At 38.9% G+C, this 24,588-nt stretch overlaps 1 protein-coding gene and 1 non-coding gene across 3 annotated transcripts; one reads left to right on the top strand and one right to left on the bottom strand.

Moving 5' to 3' along the window:
* LOC143879650 (ubiquitin carboxyl-terminal hydrolase 19-like) lies at positions 1 to 23,223 on the top strand. Of its 2 annotated transcripts, none has more exons than XM_077382140.1 (11): positions 1 to 500; positions 6,555 to 6,741; positions 7,108 to 7,196; positions 7,433 to 7,518; positions 7,617 to 7,779; positions 8,947 to 9,070; positions 14,026 to 14,183; positions 17,129 to 17,213; positions 17,307 to 17,519; positions 17,595 to 17,656; positions 21,180 to 23,223. In XM_077382140.1, exons 1-11 carry the CDS (start codon positions 232 to 234, stop codon positions 22,948 to 22,950), a joined length of 3,207 nt encoding a protein of 1,068 aa, XP_077238255.1. In that variant the 5' UTR covers positions 1 to 231; the 3' UTR covers positions 22,951 to 23,223. The 2 variants fall into 2 exon arrangements, with proteins under 2 accessions (XP_077238255.1, XP_077238254.1); XM_077382139.1 differs by having other exon boundaries at positions 6,555 to 6,762.
* Positions 6,853 to 7,039, bottom strand: LOC143880506 (U2 spliceosomal RNA). The gene has a single exon (XR_013251734.1). It is a non-coding gene; the product is annotated as a U2 spliceosomal RNA (small nuclear RNA).
* Positions 23,224 to 24,588: the final 1,365 nt, after the last annotated feature.

The raw sequence follows: 24,588 nt of genomic DNA, 5'->3' as shown, positions 1-24,588 counted from the left end.
CCCTTTCTTCATCTAGAAGAAAGCGAAACGACTCCGAAACGGCTAGAGAACACCCAAAAAAGGGAGTCTCGCTCGCCCGAATGTAGAAAGAAACGTAGGATATATTGAAAGAGAAGAAGAATAATAAGGTAGAGAGAGAGAGAGAGAGAGAGAGAGAGAGAGAGAGTTGTGTATTAGGGCTTATTCTCTCTGTGAAATCTCGATGAAAACCCTAATACGGTGGGAGTGTAGATGCATGTATTGGGGATTCCCCTCGATCTCTCGGCACTTTTGCAATTTGTCTTCATCGCACTTGTATTCGTCATCTTATTGATCCACCTTGTGAAAATCACGGCCTCTAGGTATCTCGTTGTAGAGGCGAAATTCGAAGGAGAGGGCGCCGGAGATTGCCCTCCGGCGAGTTCTGGCCGGATGTTGGCCGGCGAGGCAGGTGGTACCTGCTTCGTCTGCGGCAGTCCCGGCAGTAAGAAATGCTCCCGATGCAAGGTCCTCCGATACTGGTAATTCTTTTATTTTTTTAGGGTTTCGTAATTTCGTTTGTTGTAAATGAAAGGATTTGTTTATTTATGGACAATCTAATTGTAGGTTTTTCTGTCTCTGTTCTTTCTTTCTGTTTCTACGTGTTTTAGGGTTGGTGATTGGCTTAATTAGTAATCTAATTTTCTGGTTTGAATGATTATTTTCTGGTTTCTTGTATTGTAGCATTTATTGTATTTGTTTGTGATTTTCGTCGGAAATTTAGAGGCTGATATTGTTAGGTTTGTTTTCGCGTGGATGTGCATCAGACCCATACTATTGGTTTTGCTAATGATTAGGGCAGTCAGTACGGTGCATTGGAAACATAATTTTACACACGTTTTGAGATTTTACAAATGTTTTAAGCCTTTTTCGTCGGAAATATTTGTAAATTATGTTTCCAGTACACCTTAATGAGTGCCTTTGGCCGCTCGGGCACTTGTTAGCAAAAACTATACCTTTCGTATCCTTTCATTAAGTTTGTAGATGGCATCGATTTTGATAATTTTTATAATTAATGCATCTCGTCCATCTACTTCAGTTCAAGGTGAGTTTTCAATGTAAGTGAGACGAATCTGGGTTTGGAATTCTATGTTGAGACACCATTTTATAGGACTGTTAGAAGGGGTTTTTTATAGTTTGTGAACTTTATAAGTGGCCAAAATTGTCTCCTGGTACATCCTGCAAAAGATGGAATCCTAGCTCTTAGCTCTTAGTGCTGAGAGAACATGAATGAACTGTAGAGAAAAGTATGTCTTACAAAAGATAGAATTGTGAACTTTTGCAAGTCATTTGATTGCAAATTCTTAGATATTATAATACTGCAATGTGCCTATTTGTTTTAAGGAGAGCTGGTTTTATGTTGGCACCTGCCTATAATAGCTAATGAGCAAATGAGACAATTGTTCATCCATGCAGCTATTTTCCTCCCCTTCAGCTCCCCAACACCCATTGGCCCTGAATGCATCCTATTCAAGCTCTGCCACATGATAGTCTCTTCATTCAGCAGGCACATCAAAACTACCTATTCTATTCTAAGAATGGTCAGCAACACTTATTCTGATTGCTAAAATATCACACTATCTATTATACTATTGTCGATTTGTCGTAGTATCTACACAAAGTGCATTTGGTGATGTGAAAAAGATTACGCTTTATACATTGCTTGGTAAGATGTGATTCACTGATTGATATGTCCACTTGGGGCGGCAACACACGTGGAGGTTCTTGGTGTTCAATGTCAACAAATGTTTCCAATACGTAAATTGTATGAGAATCTTGTGTTAGATACATATTGGGTTTTAGATGAGCAATCAATTAGCAAAATGGCTTTTCTATGTTTGGTTCAAACATATTGTCAGGGGTCTTAAGGGCGCCTAATTGCCTCCAAGGTAGGAAGCTTCTAGGTAATGACGCAACACTGTAAAGAAACCAGTCGTGTCTGAGTCTGTGTCGAAACATGTTGACATGTGCTTTGTGGGCTCCCGAAAGAATCTGTGAAAGATCAGATGTTAGAATTTGTTAAGAAACAAGGTGACTAGCTCTAAGGTTTATGATTGCAGTAGGGGTTCGAGGAAGGAGGAGGTCGATAGTTTGGTGGATTTTTGGAAAGGCTTGAGGATGTTTGTATTCCAAAGGACATCTTGGTCGGAGGGTCTTAGAAGTGGGATTGTGTTGCATCTGAAAAGTATGTGTTGAAAAGAAAGAAATAGAAGATCAAGAGGGGCAATCTTTGAGTTTTTCAAAGTGGTATTTGAAAGGGCTATGCTTGTATTTTTGTGGGCCTTATTTAGTGTTGTACTATTTTTAATGGCAACCTTTTTTCAGTGTTTTACTTTTGGAATCTGTTAAGTCAAATTGGGTATTTAGGATAGGTTTCTAGAAGTTTAAAGAGATCAAGTAGCGCTCTTTTGGGAGTCAATTTTCTAATTTGAAAATTCTTCTAAGTTAATTGGGGCCGTTATTAGATGTTAGGAAACTGGCTTGTAGTCCAAGTTAAATCAGGAAATAAAGTTAGAAGTTCGAGAAGGTCTAGGTGGTCTTTTAGTTGAAGTCTTTTTTCTAAAAGCCTATTTTTGGATGGGCTGCTGTCCTAGAAAGAATCCAGACGATCGACTTCTTGAGAGCTCGAGATATGTTGATCGTAGACCATTGCCCGCCGTGTATTGAAGATGGGGAATCAGTGAATCCATATCTTCATTCACTGTATAGTGAGAGAGGTATGGAGCAGTGTTCTTTCTTGATTCGGCTTGTATTGGGTCTTTCCTGCCAAGCTCATTGATCTTTTGGAATGTTGGCCTTTGGTTACTTGGAGGAAAAAAGGGAGGGTCCTTTGGATGTTTGCCTTTTAGCCACTTTATGTTTTTTTATGGAAAGAAGGCAATGCTCGGGTCTTAAAAGGTTACTCAAAGAGTTCTCTTGTCCTCTTCAACAAGGTAATTGCTTGCACTATTTCATGAGTGAGAACACTCCCAAGCTTTTGAATTGTGTTGGCTCCTGACTTATGGTATGGATAGAAAGAAATTTGCCTTGATGCTGAGCGAGCGCAAAAAATCGTCCAAAAGTAGGAGCCTCCTTCTCTTGGGTTTCTGAAATTAAACTTTGATGGTTCTAGCTTGGGTAACCCCGGCCCAGCTGGAATTGGGGGTATTCTTAGGGATGACAAGGGAGAAGTGAAATGGGTGTTTTCAGGTCCCATTGGCAGGCTGATGCTAATGAAGCTGAAGTTCGTCCGGTTTATCAGGTAATAAAGTTCCTCGAATCGTATGATCTAAATAAGATAGTGATTGAAGGGGACTCCCTGAATGTGATTAGATTGCTTTGAGGTTCTCTTTCCGTCCCTTGGAGATTCGCCCCTATTTTGATGATATTAGAGATAGGTTGGGTGCAACGACGATTACTTTCTGTCATGTTAGGAGGTCAGCTAATGAGGTAGCGGATAGATTAGCTAGAGAGGGTGTCTCAAGGGCAGACGAGGAACTGCTTGACTCGCTCCCCTTGACTTTCTCTTTATTCTTAGATGATCTTTTGCTGTTTCTATTCTGTATTTTTTTCCTTTGTTGTTGCTCTTGTAAAGCCTTTCTCGGTCTTTGGTTGGTTTAAACGAAATCTTTTACCATTAAAAAAAAGTCTTTTTTTCTAAAATAGGACTTAGTGGGTTATTTGCTTTTATAGTTTATTTGGGACTAAGAATGGTGACGAGGAAAGCATTGAGTCCAATTAGAGCTTTAAATTTAGCAAGAGAGTAGGTTCAGACGTTGAGTAGGCTCTACCGACTCTTTCTCAAAAAAGCGAGTAGGTTCAAAAGTGAAAACTGAGAGTTCTCTGTTTATATCATACGACTTTTAATGGTGAAGCTGTACAGTTTTTCTATCTGCTGAATTTTCCCTAGAAGGGTTATCCGTTATTCTATAATCCTATAATCCTCTTGCCTTAAAATATTTTTATCTTTTGTAGGGATTACTCCATTGGCTGCTCTCTACACAACATTGTAAATGAGTTGTTTTTTCTCTTAACACACGACGTGCTGATTGGCTATGTTTTTTTTTATTCTCACATGGTGTTCTGACGGATGCTGTGTCCAAGGGGCAAGGATTGAAATTTTGGTTTCGGCCTCAGCCGAAATTTCAGCAAAAATCTTATAATTTCGGCCGAAACCGAAATTATAAGATTTCGTTTTGGTTTTAAATTTCGGTATTTCGGCCGAAATTTAAAACCATGGCTGTGTCAAAACTCTGATAGACATTTTCTTGGGTGACTATCAAGGATAAGATTCTTACCAGTGTTCATCTTCAAGATCAGGGTTTCCAGTTTTCAAGAAATGTGTGCTATATTATCTTTCAGGAAAAAAAGTGTGATTTGCTACAAGGATGATAGGATGAGTAATCTTCTTTTCACTTCTTGTTGTTGTGGGTTTGGTGCTTATACTTCTTGATTGTTCAAGCTGCCTTGGTCAATGCTGCTGACCATTAACGATCTTTATGGTAGTTTGGTTGACTGGCCTATTCTACTTAGAGGAAGGATTCTTTGGAAGTTGTGCCTTACGATTATCTCGTTGAGCCATTGGAAAGAATGCAATTTCAGAACTTTTAGAGGGAGAAGATTGTTTTGCCACTATTAGAGGTATTGGAGGCAAATGATCTTTGGGCTCTTGTTTATAATGAATTTCGTTGTCTAAATTTAATCTCCACTGATGGAAATGGAAGGCAGAGGTTCCAAAATAATAAATAAATAAAAATATCATGATATTAGTTAAAACCTTCGGATAAGTTTGAGTTTTTTGTCGTTTTATCAATTTGTTGGGATGAAATTGCGATATTTCTAGAATGTCAAAGATATTTGTGACGAGCCGGCCGTGAGATGTATTCCCATCCCCAATTCCTTCAAGCTCAGCTTTAACTAAAGCTAGAGGGTTTAGAGATGACAGCAAGGGCTTGAAGTTTGTCATCAGGATCGCTGGGTGTCATTAGGTGGTTGAGCGGTAAAGTTTCTATGGAGATTATGGATTTCTGATTCTTGAAGGAAGTCTACTTCAGTCATGTTCATTGAATGGTGAATAAGGAGGCCTACATTCTTGCTGGGATTTTGGGTGTGCGTGGGTGTTGGAGAGGGGTGTGTGTGTGTGTTTATCTTCTTTGTTCTTTCCTTTGGTGCATGGCTTTGTGCTTGCTTGGTGGTTGCCTCTTCCTTTTCCTGTTACTTATGGTTTTTTGTCTGTTCTCCTTGTAGCTTGTATGCTCTCTTTCGCTTTATTTTCTTAATAGGAGATTTTGGTACAGATAAATGCCCTTAGTCTCAGCCCCTGAAACATACAAGTAGGAAAGAATATCATATTGTTATAGTGAAGGACATAGCCACTGATATCACAAGAATGAAAAAGAATGATATCATTTTTTCACTTGTAGTAAGAAGCTTTTTTTTTAATGGTGAAGCATTTTATTTAAAAAGAGAGAAGCCGTGACTGAGATGGTCGGAAACAGTACAAAAGAAGGAACAAACAAACTACACAACATACTACTCCATACAAGCAGAGGGATTAAGGAGGAAGATAGTAATAATCTCTAATTGATCTCTAATCTCTATCAACAGGAGATTGGGCTAGTCGGTTTGCATCACTGTTTTTTTAGTAGGCATGTTGGGATTGAACCTCCGACCTTAAGGTTGGAGAACAAAGCCTTGACCAACTGAGCTAGAGGCTCAACCCTGGTCTGTATCACTGTTGCTCGATCGGCATGCTGAAAGCGAATTGGGAACCCCTCGACGCGATCTTGGATCTCTTCAATAATGTCCGCGAACCTCCACAGATGGGGATTACTCTCATCCATCCACCTGATAACATTGAGAGAATCCGTGAAACAAGGCTCTCACTTTCGCCTCTTTCAAGTCCTTTACTCTGATGGGGTCAGAAAAAGCCCATATCGTGCGACCGTCTCATCTCTAAGAGCCCTCCCTTTTCCAGCAGGTCCTGGGTTCCATCAAAATTTAGCTTAATCAAGCCAAGGCCTGGAGGGGTCCATCTTGGATGAGGCAAAAGGTAAAGAAACATTAATTAACTAATGGCTAGAGCTACATCCCTAACGAAACTAATTACTAAAACTCATTTGTCATAACAACAATGTTTTATGAGGTGCTATCATGATTTTTCTTGCCTTTTGAATATGCATAAACCTCTTTATAAATATAAGCCATAAGAAAATAAAATATGCCGATCCCAACTAGTTTGGGACAAAGGCTTAGTTGAGTTGAAGAAAAAAAAATATAAGCCACAGGAAGCAGACCTCTGGAATCGCTGGCCTATATCTTAATCATATTGTTGATTTTAATAAAGCACTGTAGGAGTTGCCCTTTATTATTATTTTGCATGATACACTTCTTTATGTGTAAAAGGTTCAACTATTTTCTAGTTCCTTTTACTGATTATGTGCACTCTTTCATTGAAGGTTCTTTTTTATTTCTCTTTATGATTAATATTCTTGGATTTTGGAGCAGTTTCTAGTTTGCAAATTTTGAAGGTAAAAATGCTTTCTTATTATTTTCAGCTCCAAAATTTGCCAGTCAAAGCATTGGCAAGCCGATCACAAATTAAAATGCAAGGGATTGAAGTCACCTGAGAAACTAGGTTCAACAACATCTAGTAGTAGTGCCAATGGAAGAAGGACAGCTTCTGGACGGGTGGATAATTTAAGTACTGCACCTTCATTGGTGCCCGCCCGAGGAAACTGTAAGGTGCTGGAACAACCGAAGAAGGTGACTGATTTGTTGGCCTCTTAAACTAGAAGTTCAACTCTTTTTCAATATGAGTGGTTTTTTTCTTTTTCTTTTTAATTCGAACTTTTATTGGCGTGCGCTGGGCCTGTGCAGTCCTGCAACGCATGGGCGATGCGTAAGAGCCCCAATAGCAAGCTATTGTGGTGGGCCCTTCCCCACAAAAAATTAGGTTAATATCTTGTGGTCTGATGGACCACGTATCATATATTAAACTGATAAGAACATACCTTTCTCGGCCTTTTGGCTAAGATCATGTGTAATATGCATGGTTTCTTCTGCTCATGTAATAATACACCACGGACTGCGCTATTTCATTTTCTGCAGGTTCTTTTCCCATATGATGAATTCGTGAAGCTTTTTAACTGGGAGAGTACGGGATTTCCACCTTGTGGGCTTCTAAATTGTGGAAACAGGTTCGAGTGGCAAAATTTTATTAGGATATTGTTTCTTAGTATCTCATTGCTAATTTAAATTTCTTTAACACCTCAAAAAGCAAAATCATAGCATGTATCATGAGGCACTGAAATGATTTATCTTTATGTTTTTAAGTTATTACAGAACTTCTTTGTCAAGCAAAAACGTATCATTTATAAGTTACACTGAGCTTGTCGAGCCTCTGTATTTAAGTTACTAACTGCTTTCCATACAGCTGCTTTGCCAATGTGGTTCTACAATGCCTTGCATCCACTCGGCCTCTTGTCGCCTACTTGTTGGAGAAGGGCCACTCAAGAGAATGTAAAGACAAAATGTCAAATAATTCATTTCTCTTATTTTTCTTAGATAATGGTGTGAAGAATCTCTAAGCTTTTCAACTTGTTTTCTTGTTATTTCAGGCAACCGGAATGATTGGTGTTTCTTATGCGAGCTTCAGTCCCATATTCAGAGAGTGAGCCAGAGCTTGCGTCCATTCTCACCTATCAATATTCTTTCTCGGTTACCTAATATTGGTGGTAATCTTGGCTATGGGAAGCAGGAGGATGCTCACGAGTTCATGAGGTTCCTTTACTTGAAGCCTTCACTGGGATTTATTTCAATGCCAGAGAGAGAGAGAGAGAGAGAGAGAGAGAGAGAGAGAGAGAGAGAGAGCTATGTCATAAAAATCTCCTATATTTTCAAAATATAGCGTTCTTATCGCGAGATTTTGATAAAACGACAAAATCCCGAACTAATCTTGAGATTTTCAAAATATAGCGATATTTTCATTTTTACCATAAAATATCCTGATAATATCGCCATATTTTTTCAATATTTTTATTTTATATTTTTTTCTTAAATTTAATATATTTATATATTTTTTAAATAATTTTAATTTTACCGTTAATATATCCCGAGATTTTCCCTTGCCGAGAAATTCCCGAGAACGACATTTGTGACAGAGAGAGAGAGAGAGATGTATAACTTAAAGGCTTCACTGGGATTTATTTCACTGGGATGTGTGTGTGTGTGTGTGTGTGTGTGTGTGTGTGTGACTTAAAGGCTTAACTGGGATTTATTTCAATGTCAATATATATATATATATATATATATATATATATATATATATATATATATATATAGGAAAAGGATTGTTGTACGCTCGAGCGTACCAAGCTTATGGTACGCTCGAGTGCCCAATCACATGGGTCCCACATTTTTTGTGGTGATCCAAAGCATTCATTTGCAGGGCCCTATCATAGATAGAGTGTGCACCAAAAATCAGCTCCATTGAATCATCCTAACCCCTCCAAAAGTGGAGGGCAAAAATGGGCAGATTTGTGGACAAACAGTGTCTGTCCATTTTGACCTCCACAAATGGATGGGTTAGGATGATCCTATGGAGCTTTTTTTTGGTACACATCCCATCTATGTAAGGGCCTTTCAAATGAATGCTTTGGATCATCCTAACAAAGTGGGCCCACATGTGATTGGGCACTCGAGCATACCATAAGCTTGGTACACTCGAGCGTACAATCCTTTTCCTCATATATATATATATATATATATATATATATATATATATAGAGAGAGAGAGAGAGAGAGAGAGAGAGAGAGAGAGAGAGAGAGAGAGAGAGAGAGAGAGGTGTGTGTGTGTAATTGGATGAATTTATTGAATTTTTAAAATGGATTCTTTAGATGACTTAAAAAATCTAGAAGGCTGAAATTTCATTGTATTCTACTTTGTAGGTTTGCAATTGACACTATGCAGTCAGTTTGCCTTGATGAGTTTGGGGGAGAAAAGGTCCTTGATCCTAGCACTCAAGAGACGACCTTGATTCAACACATATTTGGTGGTCAACTTCAATCTCAGGTTAACCTTCTTATTTTCCCCTAGTATTTCAGCTTCCTGCTTTGCTATTTTAGGTTTTGGTTCTTATCCTCCTTAAGCACAGAATGCGGTTGAAAATTTTGAAAGAAGCATGCCATTCTCTTCAATCTGTTTTGTAGAAAAATGCAAATTCCCATAAAAATTGAAAGTTCACAATTTAGTAGATGTTTGTTTGACCCCTCCCCCCAACCAGAGTTGTTTTGCTATATTTCTAGTGAATCCCTTGCTTTATGCCGTAACTTTTTTACTCATTGGAATTCACACCAACTGCTGTCCCTTTGACAAAATAAATTGCCTAATTTACTGCCCAAGCCACAGCAGATCCCATTAGATAGTTTCATTTTGTGGGTGGAAAAAAGGAATTTGATGCAGGATCTTAGTGATGAGCACCAATCTGGTCGGTCTAGGGTTGGGTTAAATAAGAAAATGGTACATGATAGGGAATTGCATTGAAAGTGAAAACCGAGGATGTTTAAGGAAATTGCATTGGAAGTGAAAACCGAGGATGTTTAAGTCTGGTCGATTGGGGAGTGCACATTCTTTTGCTGTTGGACTGAGGAAACCAGATAAAGGTGATTAGGGTTCCAGGGTTTTGACTAGGGTTTCAAGAAGACGAACTAGAAGTGAAAACCGAGGATGTTTAAAGCAGGTCGATTGGGGAGTGCAAATTCTATTGCTGTTGGACTGAGGAAACCAGATAAAGGAGATTAGGGTTCCAGGGCTTTGACTAGGGTTTCAAGAAGACGAACTAGGGTTTTATGATGATGAAAAGGGTTGAAGGAAGGTGAAAATCAGAGCGTACGGTTAGGGTTTCATGCATTAGAAGCTGAGCCATCGGAAATTTGATAGGATTAATAGAAAACTGAAAAAATAGAGAAGGTGAACCTAGGAAATCACACCTAGGGTTTCTAAGCAATTTCACTTAGAAAGTACAGCCACATAGCGACTATATGAATCTTCCGCTTGTCATCCATGTGGTGCATCCATGTAGGTTTGACTTAGTCTATGGGTTATTACATGGTTAATAGGAGGTATTTAAGTAAGAGGTATTTAAGTATGACCCAGTTATTTTAGTCCTTTCTTAATTTGTTTTTTGTATAATGAATGAGTTTGTAGGAATATGCTGTTTTGACTAGAAAGGTAAATGGAGTCTTGACTACGTCAGGAGTGTTCCAGTTTCCATAAAAAGATGATGAGAACAGTTGTAATATACCATATATGTGGCATGTGTGTTTTATGATCGAGAATATTGTCGTATAATTGTCAATGCTAGAAAAAGTTCTATTCGAAGACTCAGGTTGACCCCATCCTATGGTACCGGGATTCTTGAATAAGAGTTACTTGTTTTGTCCCCCACGATACAATGTCAATTTCAAACTAGATACTTCATGGGTAGTTCTATCTGTCTAATTAAGTATCATGCTTCAATTGTATGGAACTGTCGTCAAGTTAGCTATGTGGTTCTTAGTGTTGCATATTTGCAATTTGAATTTTTAGCATGCGAATCTTATGGATGCTATAATCTCTGTGTTAGTATTTCCATTTTCTACGATAATCTGGTTAATTTTCTAATTTTTCTTATATATTATCTTATGGTATGGTATTGGTATGCTCTTTGCTTTATATTCATGAAATGCTGGGTTGTATCTCCAACTCGTATCTGTTTATTCATATTTCGTTATTGGGGACTAGTATCAAGCCTTTGCACCCATCTCCTTTGTGTTGAAGGTGACTCCTCCAATGTGATTTCATGGGCCAAGAATGACTCCATGAAGCCTTGGAGAATCGCTGTTGTCCTCGATGAAATCAAGGAGATATTGGACAGCTGCCCCCAACCTTTGTTTTTCTCCCATGCCCCTCATTGTGCTAATGTTATTGTGGGCACCCTTACGAAGAGGGCCGAGTCCGTGCAATCTCTGCTGCTCCCACGATCTGTGTTGTTCTATTTCTCTGTTTTGAAGGAAAATAAATATGGACTTGCAAACATGTGTTTTTACGCTCAGGGGACAATATGAATCTAGTGACCACCTTGTAATACATTGTGAGGTGGCAGCACTGTTGCTTTGGCATTTCTTTGATGCCTTTGGCTTCAGTTACTCAGCTATTTTTTTATCAATAAGTCAAAAGGGCCATTTGTTGATAAGGAGCGATTCTATGGAGGATTTAGCAGTTTGCTGTTTTCTGGGGAATGTGCACAAAAGGAGTTTCTTTTCCTTGAAAATCTATTACGGAGATGAAATCACTTGTTATCCATTGGGCACTTGGTTTGGGGCCTTTCTGTTGGTGATAGTTTCCATAATTGAGGGACATTTCTTTGATCCAGATTACGTTGGATGTTATTCCTGCTAGAATGATTATGCCTTCCCTTTAGCTCTCATGTTATTTTTTTTTATAATTCTTGTTGCAATTTAGTGGAAATATTTTTCGAAGCTTATCAAGGTTTTCTTGGGCCCTAGGGGCATTAAGGTTTCAAATGAAACTGAAGTTTGTGCCCAACTTGTATTTTTAAGATGGAATTGTTGGGGCAATTGCGGTGAAAGATGGATTAGGATTGTTTTGTCATCATTGGACTTGCTGGTAAAAAAGGAGATAGGTGAAAGGCTCCCTCCCTAGGTCGACGGATGCCCTAGGGAGGGATGCGGTCTCTCTCTCTCTCTCTCTCTCTCTCTCTCTCTCCTGTCTCCCTCTCTTTCTCTCTATCTTTGAATCTCGCCCTCTCTTTCTCGTCTCTCCCCATTGTTTTTTGAGGCTTGTCCTTTCTTTCTCGCCTCTCTCATGGCTGGCAAAAGATGAGCAGTGGAGGTTGAAGCTAGAACCGTGGAGGCTAGATCTGGAGTACGGCTCTTCCGTGGTGGCTAGATCTAGGGCTATGGAGGCAGGATATGGGGCCGTGGAGGCAGGATATGGAGCCATGGAAGCCGGATCTGAAGCCATGGAGGCCGTGAAGCTGGATCTGGAGCCGAGGAAATCCGTGGAGGTAGCCAGAGGCCGTGAAAGGCTGTGGGTTGCTGGACATGGAGCCATGGAAGACTGGCTATAGGTTCATCCTGCCGGGTTTTGGTGGTGGTTCGAGGTGGAGGCCACCGGAGATCCGACGGTGTTGTTGCGTGGTTGGCTATCGTGCACACTTAGGGGCGCACAATAGCTCTGGGCTTTCGAGCGAGATTTTTGAAAATCAAATTCAGAATGTGGTGGAAAAGTTTGTATGACATGGCAGGTCACGATCTTGACTTGGTGGGCCCCACAATATGGCACTTTTTGTTGGATTCGATACAATTGAGGCTATCGGATAATGTAAGGTGTAACGGGTTTTTCTTTTAGGCCAAGGAGAATGCTCCTGGCAATTCATACTATGTAAATTGAGTGGGACTACTGGTCCCCATTGTAAATTTTGCTGGTATGAATATATTTGTCAATTTTCAAAAAACAAATTGTGGTGAAAGATGTGGTTGCTTGGGTGTTAGTTGGAGCCTAGCCCTTATAGGAGGCACTGAATGCTATCTTGGAAGCATTGGATCTATGTAGAGAGCTCTCACCATCTCTGAAGTATGCCGATGCCATTAAAAAAAGTATACTCTGCTGATGCCATTCAATTCTGATTGTCCGGGTTTCCACTTTAATCATCTATTATTGCACTGTCTTTTCATCAGGAGCTTTGGCTTTGCATGGGTCTTCCACCGTTCCATTAAAAGGGCGATATTACACTGGAGTAGCAGTCCCTTTGACAAAGTGGGACGGATCTTATGGAAGCATGTCCCCATCCTATTAAATGGCATATATGGCAATAAAGAAATAGAAGCCTCTTTGAGGAGAAAAATAGAAGCCTCTTTGAGGAGAAAGAAAAAGGCATCGGCAGAATAATGACTGAAATCAAGGTTGATCTGGTTGCATGGGCAAAAATGGCGCACGTGTTGCTCAACTACTCCTGGGCGAAGATCATTCGTAACTAGAGGGTAATCATTTGGGAAAGAGAAGTTAAAGACCATCCCTCACCTCGATGCCCCCCCCCCCCCCCCCCCGCGGTCTGGCTGCTTAAAACTTAAACTTTGTTGGTAGCGCCAAAGGGAAACCCAGACCCGCAGGGGTAGGAGGTCTGATCTGTGATTCTGAAGGTTAGGATGTTTATGTTGTTTTCTGGTCCCATTGGCATTTTTGACTCCAATGAGGCGGAGGCCAAGGGCTTACTCCGGGGGTTAAAGTAGTTTAGATCGAATTTATCCTATCCTTTGATAGCGGCGGGAGATTCTTCAAATGTCATAATGGCTTAATGAGTCGGCACCCGGGCCGTGGAAATTGGCGAATATCATTTTTGAGATCTGAGACTGTTATAGGGTTATCCGCCCAAATTATTCGCTCATGCGCAGATCAGCGAATGATGAAGCGGACAAACTTGCAAATGAGGGAGTGAAAAAATCAGAGATGGTGGTGATGACCACGAATTTTGGGTAGTGGATGATTTTTTGGGCATGGAACTGGAATAGGTGTACACTGATTGTAACAAGGTCAGGTGACATCTTGTTGCCTCGCTTCTAAACAAATAGCATGTATTCCCTTTGGATTTTAATAAAGTTACCGTTACTAAAAAAAAAGGTAAGGTGTTCATAAGATAATTCTCATGTTGTAACTGCGTTAACCATATTGTAGTAGCATTCTTGTTGTCACCTTGTAGATTGATTTCGTTTTTTGGTTTTTGCTGTTTTTGTATTGTACTTGTTTGTTTTGGTTACCTTTGTTGACAATGTTTTGTAACTATTGCTGCTTTTAATACCATTCAACAAAAAAAAAATATTACTGCTTTTAATAACATTCTTTCATTATGTCCCAAAAGTTTGGCAAGAGAAATTGAAATCTAATTACCTTTTTCTTCTACATTCTAGGAAAATTACTGTTGAGTTTTGTTTCTTGGCATCTTCTTACCAATTCAGCTCTATTTTCAGGTGATGTGCACAAAATGCAAAAAGATCTCGTACCGTTACGAGAATATGATGGATTTGACTGTTGAAATTCAAGGAGATGCTTCATCTTTAGAGGATTGCCTAGATCAGTTCACTGTTAATGAATGGCTTGACGGAGAAAACATGTATAAATGTGATGGGTATGCATACTCCTTTCTTGTATTAAGCATTTCCAGGCTAGCTAATTATCTATATATGATATATTTTGTTTCCTTTTTCCTTTGTATCTCTTTGTTGGTTAGGTTAAGTTGATATGTACTGCATTTCTCATTGAAATGCATAACCAGGGCAATATAGGCTATCAGGACAGTCTGATATTATTTGGAACATAATATTGTTTCCAGCTCATTGAATATTGCCCAGATTTATGGAGGTCATGATTTATGGAGGGTTAATTTGACCCTCTATAGCTATTTATGCACATAGGTATTGACTAAGTCAGCCTATTATTCTATGCATATCTATGTACAGCTATACAGAAGCCAAACAAAACAATCATGTGCATATTCTACCCTCACACCGTCACCGACTTTTTTTTTTGCGTGGTAAAAATTTTATTAAGTAAAAAGAGGAGAATTTTTTTTTCTTCTAAAGGATTCATTAGCCAACCCCAACTAGTTTGGGACAAAGGCTTAGTTGAGTTGAGTTGAGTTTAAAGAGGAAAAAACCCTCGATCGAAATGGTCGAAGAATACCATAAAAAAATACAAGATACATGAGTGCTCTCCTTTAAGGACTACGTGATCAAAGACATCTTCCGCCGATACACTACGGGCAAGGCACTTCGCCTCACTGTTGGTCGAATGGTACATGTTCTGGAATGAAAACTCATGACCCTCGATAGAATTCAAGATCTCCTCAACGCATATGCGAAGCACCACGGGAAGTTGATCCCGTCCTTAGCCCGATGAAAGGAAAAATTCAACCCAAACTGCATTGTTCCTATCCCTGTTAATGCTAATGTGAAAGGGAAAATTGGGGAAGTGTTCATGTATGCTGTGGGTTTGAAAACCCATCATTCGCATGCCACCTGTTTGTGTTTGGGTTTGAAAGACCTCTGTCATTTGCCTGCCATGTGTATGTGTTGCCGCCAATGGCCAATGATGCTATTGAATCCATCTTAAACTACTTTGGAATCATTTGGAAGTTGCCTTATCCAATGAAGGTCATCTGCATTTGTGACAGAAGTCACCATATATGTCATTAGCTCACTGTAAACTCAACATCTTTGAGTAGCATATTGGAAGGTTAGTCTCAGTTTCAAGGAAGGTTAGTTTCAGTTCAACTATTTTAAGTTGAGTGGCCTTGAATAGAAGCCCAAGTTAATACTAGAACATGCATCCAAGGGTTACAATGGTACTCCAATTTGAAGACTTTCTTCTGAGTCCAGAATATATAGATTTGGGGCCATTTGTGCCACATTATTAAGCTACCCTACTAACTACCTGAAAGAGATCTTATGGTGAGCTAGCATAGTTTGAATTGTTTTATGTTCCTAGATACAAGATCATGGACGAGAGATCGTGAAGAGCGCTGTGCAGACCACCTTGATAACCACCGTGAAGACTGCCATGAGGACTGGCATGAAGATAGCAAAGAAGACCACCATAGTCATGTGGATGGCCTAGCCATAGATGCAATACTTCATGGTTTTTTATAATAGCCATTATTATTGTGTTGATTGCTATGGTTGTCATATTTTCAGCCCACTACTAACAAACTTAATTTGGGCCCACTTGTGAGCCACAACTTATATTTGTAGCCCATAATTTGGCCCCACAACTTATATAAGACAAAATTGGATCCAAATGAGGACTTGAATCAAGTTTATGCAGTTTCTGTGTAGTTTCTCTGGGTTTCTGTGCAACCGAACAGCTTAATTTCCTTTCCCTGCTTAGTTTCTCTGGATTTCTCTGTGTTTCTGGCAACTGAACGACCACAGGACATGTTTTCCATCACAATTTCTTTTCCTTTCTTTTCTATTTTGCCACGTCAGATTCTTTTCCTTTCTTTTCTTTTCTTTCGCGCGGAAAACAAGTGAACATACCCCTAGCCATGAGGGTGAGAGAAGGGGAAAGAAGAAGGAAGGAGGGAAAACAAAGAGCACGGAGGGAGGGAAGAGAGGAAGGGGAAAAGGGGACGGCTACCTAAGCAGAGAAGCTGTTTTCATATTCCAAGGTTTAGTGTTTTGGGGGTTGTGTTCGGGTTTTGGTTGTATGTTAAATGGTGGGCCCAAAAGTCTAACTAATAGGATAAAAGGAAAATTAAGAGGGGGTAAAGGAGAATAAATGTGGGTCATGGGATTTTAGAGTTTCTTTAAGTGAGTTTAAAAGGGATTTAAGTGGTGGGCCATAGTAATAACCAATAGGATGAGAGAGAGAGAGAGAGAGGCGTTGGGGGAAAAATTGAGAAAGGTGGGCCATATGTTGACATGGACACCTCCCATATATGGGATAAAAAATACAACTAAAAAAAATCCCAAATAATAGATCTAAACAATTTTCTCTTGAAAAGAAACTAAATTAAAGTCTATGGATGATGGATCACATCACATTTGAGTGCCGAAAGAACCGTGAGTTTCTTTAAATAATAGGATTCCAAGTGTAGGTCCATATGTGATCAAGGTGGTCTCCATTGTGATTGGTATCAAAGAGTCAATTGAAGTGAGGCTAAAATTATTCTTTCCGGCTTCTGAATCTTCATGAATGAGCAATAAGGGAGCATCATTTGGTGTAGGGAATCTTGTCTAATGTTTAGATTGGGCTAATATGCCATGTCCAGTTCCAGTCGAGGATTGCAAACATCATAATGAAAATTTGGATTTTAGTAGAGAGCCGTTTGTAACTCTTGTGAAAGAGGGTGTTTCTTAGACCACACTCTTTCTGCCTTGTAACATATTCTCTGTTTTACTAAATTTATCCTGTATGATGATTTTGATCTGTTGGGTACTTTAGTGATTCTCATGTATCATATTACCTTTGGATTTGGTGTTTTCTACATGCCCCTAGATAATCAACTTTTGTTTTCATTTTTACTTTCAGTTCTTTACTCCATTAGTACATATCAATTTCTGGTCATGTATGCAGGTGCAATGATTATGTCAAGGCATGGAAACGGCTCACTGTTCACCAGCCTCCAAATATTCTCACTATTGCTCTTAAGAGATTTCAGGTTCTAACTGGAACTGTCTTTTGCATTTTATAATTTTTTTCCTCTTGAGGTGATGTTTCTGCGAGCCTCTTATTTTTTCAATGACTTGCACAGAGTGGGAGGTTCGGAAAATTGAACAAGAGAGTAACATTTCCCGAGATATTGGACCTTGGTAAGTACATGAGCGAAGCAGGAGATGGTACTAATCTATACAGGCTTTATGCGGTTGTTGTCCATGTGGACATGTTGAATGCTTCTTATTTCGGCCATTACATATGCTATACTAAGGATTTATCTGGGAATTGGTACCGGATCGATGACTGTAAGGTAATTGATTTCAGGAAACTTATCATGTATAGTTTAGTTGGTTGTTTTCTTGGTCTCACTATTTACTTTTTGTAGGTCATGAATGTAGAACTAGAGGAGGTTCTCTCTCAGGGAGCATATATGCTTCTATATAGCAGGTAAGATCCTCATTATCAATTTCGTATTTCCAAAATATCAAGCATTTATGGCCAATTTTTTTTTTTGCCACTAAGAATTTGTTTCGGTCTATGGTAATTAGAGATATGAAAGAACGAAGGAAGTCCGAACTTGAGAAGGATGGCGGAAAGAAGGGGGCCGAGGGTAGCAACCCTAAATGAAAGGCCTTCCGGCCCCGGGAAAAAAAAAGGAAAAAAGAGTAGGAAGAAGAAGAGGAAGGAAAAAAAGAAGAGAAAAGGAATAGATAAAGAAATGAAGGAGAGAAAAATAGAAATTAGAAAGAAAAATGAAGACCGGATTATAGTAGGAGATAGGTGTTTTTGAGATTGTTTCATTGTAAGGAAAAAAGAGTAGGAAGAAGAAGAGGAAGGAAAAAAAAGAAGAGAAAAGGAATAGATAAAGAAATGAAGGAGAGAAAAATAGGAATTAGAAAGAAAAATGAAGACCGGATTATAGTAGGAGATAGGTGTTTTTGGGATTGTTTCATTGTAAGGAAAAAAGAGTAGGAAGAAGAAGAGGAAGGAAAAAAAAGAAGAGAAAAGGAATAGATAAAGAAATGAAGGAGAGAAAAATAGGAATTAGAAAGAAAAATGAAGACCGGATTATAGTAGGAGATAGGTGTTTTTGGGATTGTTTCATTTTAAGTGTTTTCCTTGGTTGGAGGTTCATCCCCTAGGCTTGAGGATCCTGATGTCTCTTGTTTAGGGTTGACTCTTCCCTCAGTCTAGTGCCTATTGGTGGTAGTGTAGTTTTTATCTAATCTGGCGGCTTTTGTTGGAGTTTCATGATTTGGGTTGTAGGTCGTTAGAGGGTAAATCCCTTTCATAATCATCCAAGATACTTATTGTTTAATAGCATTGTGAATTGCCTATTGTTATCCAGAAGTTTTCAATCTTCAATAGCTATAGCTTGAGAGATTCTTCTTTCGCTTAGGTTTTCCTGTCTGGATACTCTAGCTTTGCTATACCTTCTTAGAGTTTTATATCAGATCTGGAGTTTTAGAGTTTCATGATGTAAGTTTTGTAGTTTCAGAAGGAATCAGTTTACTTGTAGTTTCAAGAGGTACTTGTCTAGGGGAATCAGAATTATGTGCAGTTTCAAAAAGGTACAGATGAAAGTTTTGAAAGAATGCTATGAAAGATGTAAAGAAGGCATGCTATAGAATGGAGGAAAGAAATAGTTTGTGTTTTTACTGCAACTTATTTTGGTTACTTTTGAATTGGTCTTGGGTATGCCCGTGCCAATTCATCTTAATATTTTGTATTGCAGGCTGGGACTCTTGGTCCCGAATGCTATCTGAATATTAATGAAATATGTCATTTTTCAAAAAACAATATCAAGCATTTATAATATAATGTAATTCTTGTAAAATCTTTCAAATATAACACTTCATAAGTTCTGCTTTACAGTAATGGATGTTTCTGATCTTTTCTTCCCTTATGAAGTTGGATTCTTGATTATTATATGAGTTGCCTTAATTTTGATACAAGCGCGCATCCATAGAGAATTTGGAGCCGAGAATAAAGCCTCATGTTAGAGGTTTTTTCTACTAATGTTTATCCTTGTCTTTACCTAGAATTTGTTAGTAGCCAAAGATCATAGGTTATCTTGAGTTTTAATTTGTTTGGAGTCTTTTCTTAAGAGGAGTCAAGTTTTGGTTTTGTTTAGAGTCTTTTATTGTTAGGAGTTTTTATTCTTGTAAAAAGATATAAGTGTCTGGTTGATAAGAAAAGGGGGGCTTTTGAGGTTTTTTTTAACAATTTGATAATTTCTTTTATTTGTATTATGGTTCTTGTGAAAACTGTGGATCATAGTGGAAATTCTATTTGGGCTTTTGGATTGTGCTAATTTTCTTCTTCCGCTCGCACTAATTTGGTATCAAAGCTCTTGTGGATCTTTGATGTTTGTCGTGAAGAGGTGACTACCATGGCTCATGGGTGTGATCGAGGTGTTCGTTTAGAGTCTCATCATTGAGATCACCAAATCGATGAAGTCGAAGAATTAAGGATGCAAGTCTAACAACTTACGAAACGTGTAGCGTGTTTCGAAACTCGGAAAGGCTTTAAAAATAGTCTCGTCTCGAAAGATGTTAACCCTTTTGATCATCGTGCTTCTCGGGGTGTGCCGGGTGAAAGAGAAGTTCAAGTTTAGATGGGTCCTACTCAACCCCACCGTGGTATTGATATGTGCTTCAAGTGCTTGGGCTTTGGCCATACAGCAGCAGCGTGCCCAAATCGAAGTAACGTTAATTTGAACGAGGAATTTGATGAGTTGGTCGAATCGAATTTTCTAAATGAACAACCACATCTAGATTTGATCGAAGAGTTTGACGAGTTGGTCGAATCAACGGTTCTAAATGAACAACCGTGTTTTGACGACTACAATGATGATGAGGGTGACGAGATCACTTGGAATGATCGTGGCGAGGCGTTGGTTACTCGGCGTACTATGAATAATCTTATCATTGATAGTGGGAGTTGCGAGGATGTGGTGACACAAGAGATGGTTGTTGTGTGCTATGAAATCACGAACGAAGAAGCAAAAGAAATTGGATCTGACGGCATGGAGATCGAAGTGGTGGATGAATGGCGAAATACTAATTTCATTTCTTCATCAATATTTGCCGATCCATTTTTACTAGATCATACATTAAAGCCTATAATGGACATTTTTGAATTCAAGCCAATTCAGGATCAAGAAAGATCATCTTTCCATCCTAGAGATTATGTAGAAGAGTTTGATGCTCTAGGGTTTCACATGATTAGCATTCTTCGACACTTACCAAACTTGAGGACGGATTTTTTTGAATCATTGGAAATGATGCCGACGAAAATTAGTAAGAACGTGCACTTTTCGAAGATTTAAATATGAGGACGGGCTTTCTCCAACCCGGGGAGTCTGATGCAGGCACATCAAGAGAGAATTTGGAGATGAGAATCAAGCCACACGTTAGAGATTTTTTCTACTAATATTTATCCTTTTCTTTAGCTAGGATTTGTTAGTAGCCAAAGATCATAGGTTATCTTGAGTTTTAATTTGTTTGGAATCTTTTCTTAAGAGGAGTCTACTTTTAGTTTTGTTTAGTCTTTTATTAGGATGAGTCTTTATTCTTGTAAAAAGATACAAGTGTCCGGTTGATGAGAAAAAGGAATTTTTGACATTTTTTTTTGACAATTTGATAATTTCTCTTCTATGTATTACGGTTCTTGTGAAAACCCATAGTGGAAATTCTATTTGGGCTTTTGGATTGTGCTAATTTTCTTCTTTAGTAGGAGATTTTTTGTTCTTTTTGTATGAAATATGAATATTAACCTGCTTTAGATGTCCGCGTATCCATTAGCGTTCCAAGTCACCATCAGTTACATATTTTTGTTTGATGTCTTTGTGTTGAATGTGATGGCATGTGGGCATATGGATAGGGCATTTGCTTGTGCATGTGCATCATGAATTAACATCATGTGAATTTCTAAATGGATGACTTACTTATGTTTTGTTGTCTGTTAGGGTATTTGCGCGGCAGCCCACTTTCAAGCCCTTGGAACCTGTGACAAAGGAGATACCACAATCACTGGAAGTGCCCCAAGAATCAATACAAGGCTCGATGGAATCAGTTGAAGCTGGCAGTGCTGAGTTAGCGGACTCTGTTAGCGCTTCTGAGTGCCTCTCTTCTGACATTAGTCAGATGTCAACGGATTCTGGTTATGAAGGAGAATTACCTATCAAAATGGATCACAAAGATGCAAGAGAAGAACGAGAGGATATGGATTTGGTTGATACCATCAAGGTTAATTCTGAGGTATTAAGAGAAGTTCCCACGGTTGTTGGTTTGGATATTTCCGAAGAAAGCTCCCTGGGGTCAACAGATCTTGAAGAAGTGAGCCTGAGCCACCATTCTCTTGGCGTGGAAGACGTGTCATCTGACGAAGTTATGTATAGATATAGACAACCCACCAGTTTAGTATTGGCTAGTGAGCCGTCTACCATTAGAGCTTATATGTCAAAATGCCAAGATTCCTGCACTAGTTCTAATGTGGACTGCAACTTCAAGGAAGAAAATGGTACTGGAAACATTTGGGTTAAGGAGTTCCAGGATTCAGAAACTTCATCTGACAACTTTATGGCCGACAAGATGGCGAATACATCTCCCATCTCTGTTGATGCTTTAAGTTCAGAGCCAACATCAGTAGACAACGCAAATATTTCTCTCTCAACTTGTTTTTCAAACCCCAGGTCGAAGCAGGCACTAATAACAAGTGATCCATCACTTTCACAAAATGGAAGTGCTAAGTTAGACAAGCTTTTCCCAGAAACTGAGAGTGCATTAGCTAAATCTCCAATCCAGCCTGGAGAAACTAGTTCTGGTCGAAAATCTAAACAGCTATTTTCTCGTGGTTTCCTTGACAAGCCCGCCAGAAAGAAGTCTGTGAAGAGGGATGAAAAGGCTCAACCAGAACCTGAAGAAATTTGTTGTTCCAGCAAGGATGGTGGTGAGTGCAATGGGCTTGTTGAACCTGTTTTTGCTCAGCCAAATAATGGGAAGCTCCATGACCAGGATGCAAGTCTTGAAACCTTTGGTGGAGACCACGAGGACCATTCTCCTGACATTCTTGATAAGCCATCCAATAAATCTTTGAATGGGAATATGACGGCCAAGAAAGAACCGGTTGCACTTGGTTCTCCCTGTTATGCGGATTGCAATGGACACACTGGCCTTGTTTTTCCTGATCAAAATGGCAGTACTAATGATGTGAGGATACAGACATTATGTGAGAACAACAAGGGTCCAGTTCTAGATTGCACGAAGCCATTACTTTCTCCTGGTTTTCTTGACAAGCCACCTAGGAAAAAACCTCTGAACAAAGATGGGGAAGTAGACCTAGGCGAAACCAATGGCAATGGATTTGTTGACCATGTCATTCCTGATCAAAATGGTAATATGGTTCACGAGCATGGCATATCATCATCATTCTGTCAAAATGACGAGGATTTTTCGAATTGCACAAAGCCATTGATTTATCCTGGTTTTCTCGACAAGCCATCGAGAAGGAAGTTGCACAAGACTTCTGAAGTTGTTCAAGAAGGTCATGGAGGCGGCGACAATTCCTTGAAACTTACTACCGACAGCAATGGACTTGCGGACCCAATTTTATCTGCCGATGGTGGTAATATGGATACATTTTGGGACAATGACAAGGGCTTACATTTAAATTGCAAGCGACAGAGACAAGAGGTGAATGGTACTGGTTTGGAGATGACTGGAAAGAAGATTAACTGAGAAATGGATGGCGTTATGTGTGGCTAAGTGGCTGTTGGATTCTGATATTCAGAGGATCAAGGAAGTAAACATAAAAGAAAATTGGCTGGCCTTATTGTTGGTGATCTACGGTTGTATTCTTCCTTTTTATTTCATAATATTTTTGCATGGTTCCACTGAGAAAAAGTTGGTGGATTTGGGTCTAGTGGGTTTCATTATTTGTAGAATCCCATAAGCTCCTATGCCATGTTAGTCAATTCCATTGTGAACTAAGTTTTGTTTTCTCTTTATCTACACAGGAAACCCTCCTAAGAATCCAGATGGGAAGATATCTTACCGTTTATTTGTTATTATTGGTTTTTATTTTCATTTGATCAAAATAAAAACCAATAATAACAAATGCACATTAATCACCTGTAAGATATATCTTGTGCATGAACTTTATGTTTACAAATTTTATTTTCAAGGTGTTAAGGCTTAGGGTCAAGCATGTTTGTATTGCCACCCCTAAATTTTGACGCTTCTAGCTTTTCCAATTTGTTGTGTTTTTTATATGCTAGACGGCCTCCAAACCGATATTGGTGGAAGGGCCTAATTTTAGGGGTGGCATTACCCCCCCAAAAAGACCTCATTCTTCTATTTTGAATTCGTACTTTTGAATTATTGGGCTTGCTCTTTAATTTTTCTTATATGCAACTTCTATAATTGAATAAGGATGTATTGATTAATAGTTCTTGTATTATTTTAATGGATTAGTGAAAATAACCAAAAAGGGTGTTCCTCATATAACATCATATGCAAATAGTTTTGAAGTTAAATATGATTATATATCCTAATAATGGTTATTATAGTTTCATAAATGCTACAGTTAATGGCTTGAATTATCTTTAAATAGATATTTTTTATTTTTTTATTTTTATTTTTATTTTTACAATAAGAGGGCCAATTTAGGTGCCACCCACAGAGGCCTTCAATGTTTATGCTTATGACAATTTTATTCCAAATGATTTATGTTAAAATTCGTTGCCACCATAAACCTGATTCTACCTGAGAATGTTTCCAAGGTTGGGGTTTTAATGTTTGGCTAAGGATAGAGACTAATTTCATAGATTGTAGGTAACAAGGGGCTGGGGCTGGGGCTGTGATATGCGGATTTTAGAATCTTGGATTTCTTCAATACTAGATGGGAGATGAGAGAAGGAGACCGTCCGTTTCGCTTTTCTTTAGAATCCTGGATTTTAAGTAAGACAACAAACATAATGCAGAGTCATCACACTATTTTAGTGACAAGTTGGTCGCCGGTAGGAATTTAACCGTGAAGAACACATCAATGGAATACATTGGCACTTGGGGAAGCATGGGAATTCCAAACATTTGGGAATTTACGATCAACAACAAACCTAATGATTCTACCATGAAAGATTTGAAAGTGAATTCACCACTTTGCTCCAAGGACCTAACCAACTAATCATCATTATCTTTATGCAAAAAATAGCGTGAGCAAACCAAAGAAGAAAGTCGTGCGAATTCAACCGCGATTATGAGGGAATTACCTCGTGCAATAGCGGAGTCATTTCTCTGAGATTCCCAACTCTCAGAGTAATCCTCAGCTGATGCTCTAGGGTTGATACCTCGGGCAAAAAGATTTGGAAAGGTGGA

Source organism: Tasmannia lanceolata, unplaced genomic scaffold (genome assembly GCF_043159265.1).
Source record: "Tasmannia lanceolata isolate RefF3 unplaced genomic scaffold, GAP_Taslan_0.1 ptg000006l, whole genome shotgun sequence".
Taxonomy (NCBI): Eukaryota; Viridiplantae; Streptophyta; class Magnoliopsida; order Canellales; family Winteraceae; genus Tasmannia; species Tasmannia lanceolata.
This window is presented reverse-complemented; position numbering and strand designations above follow the sequence as displayed.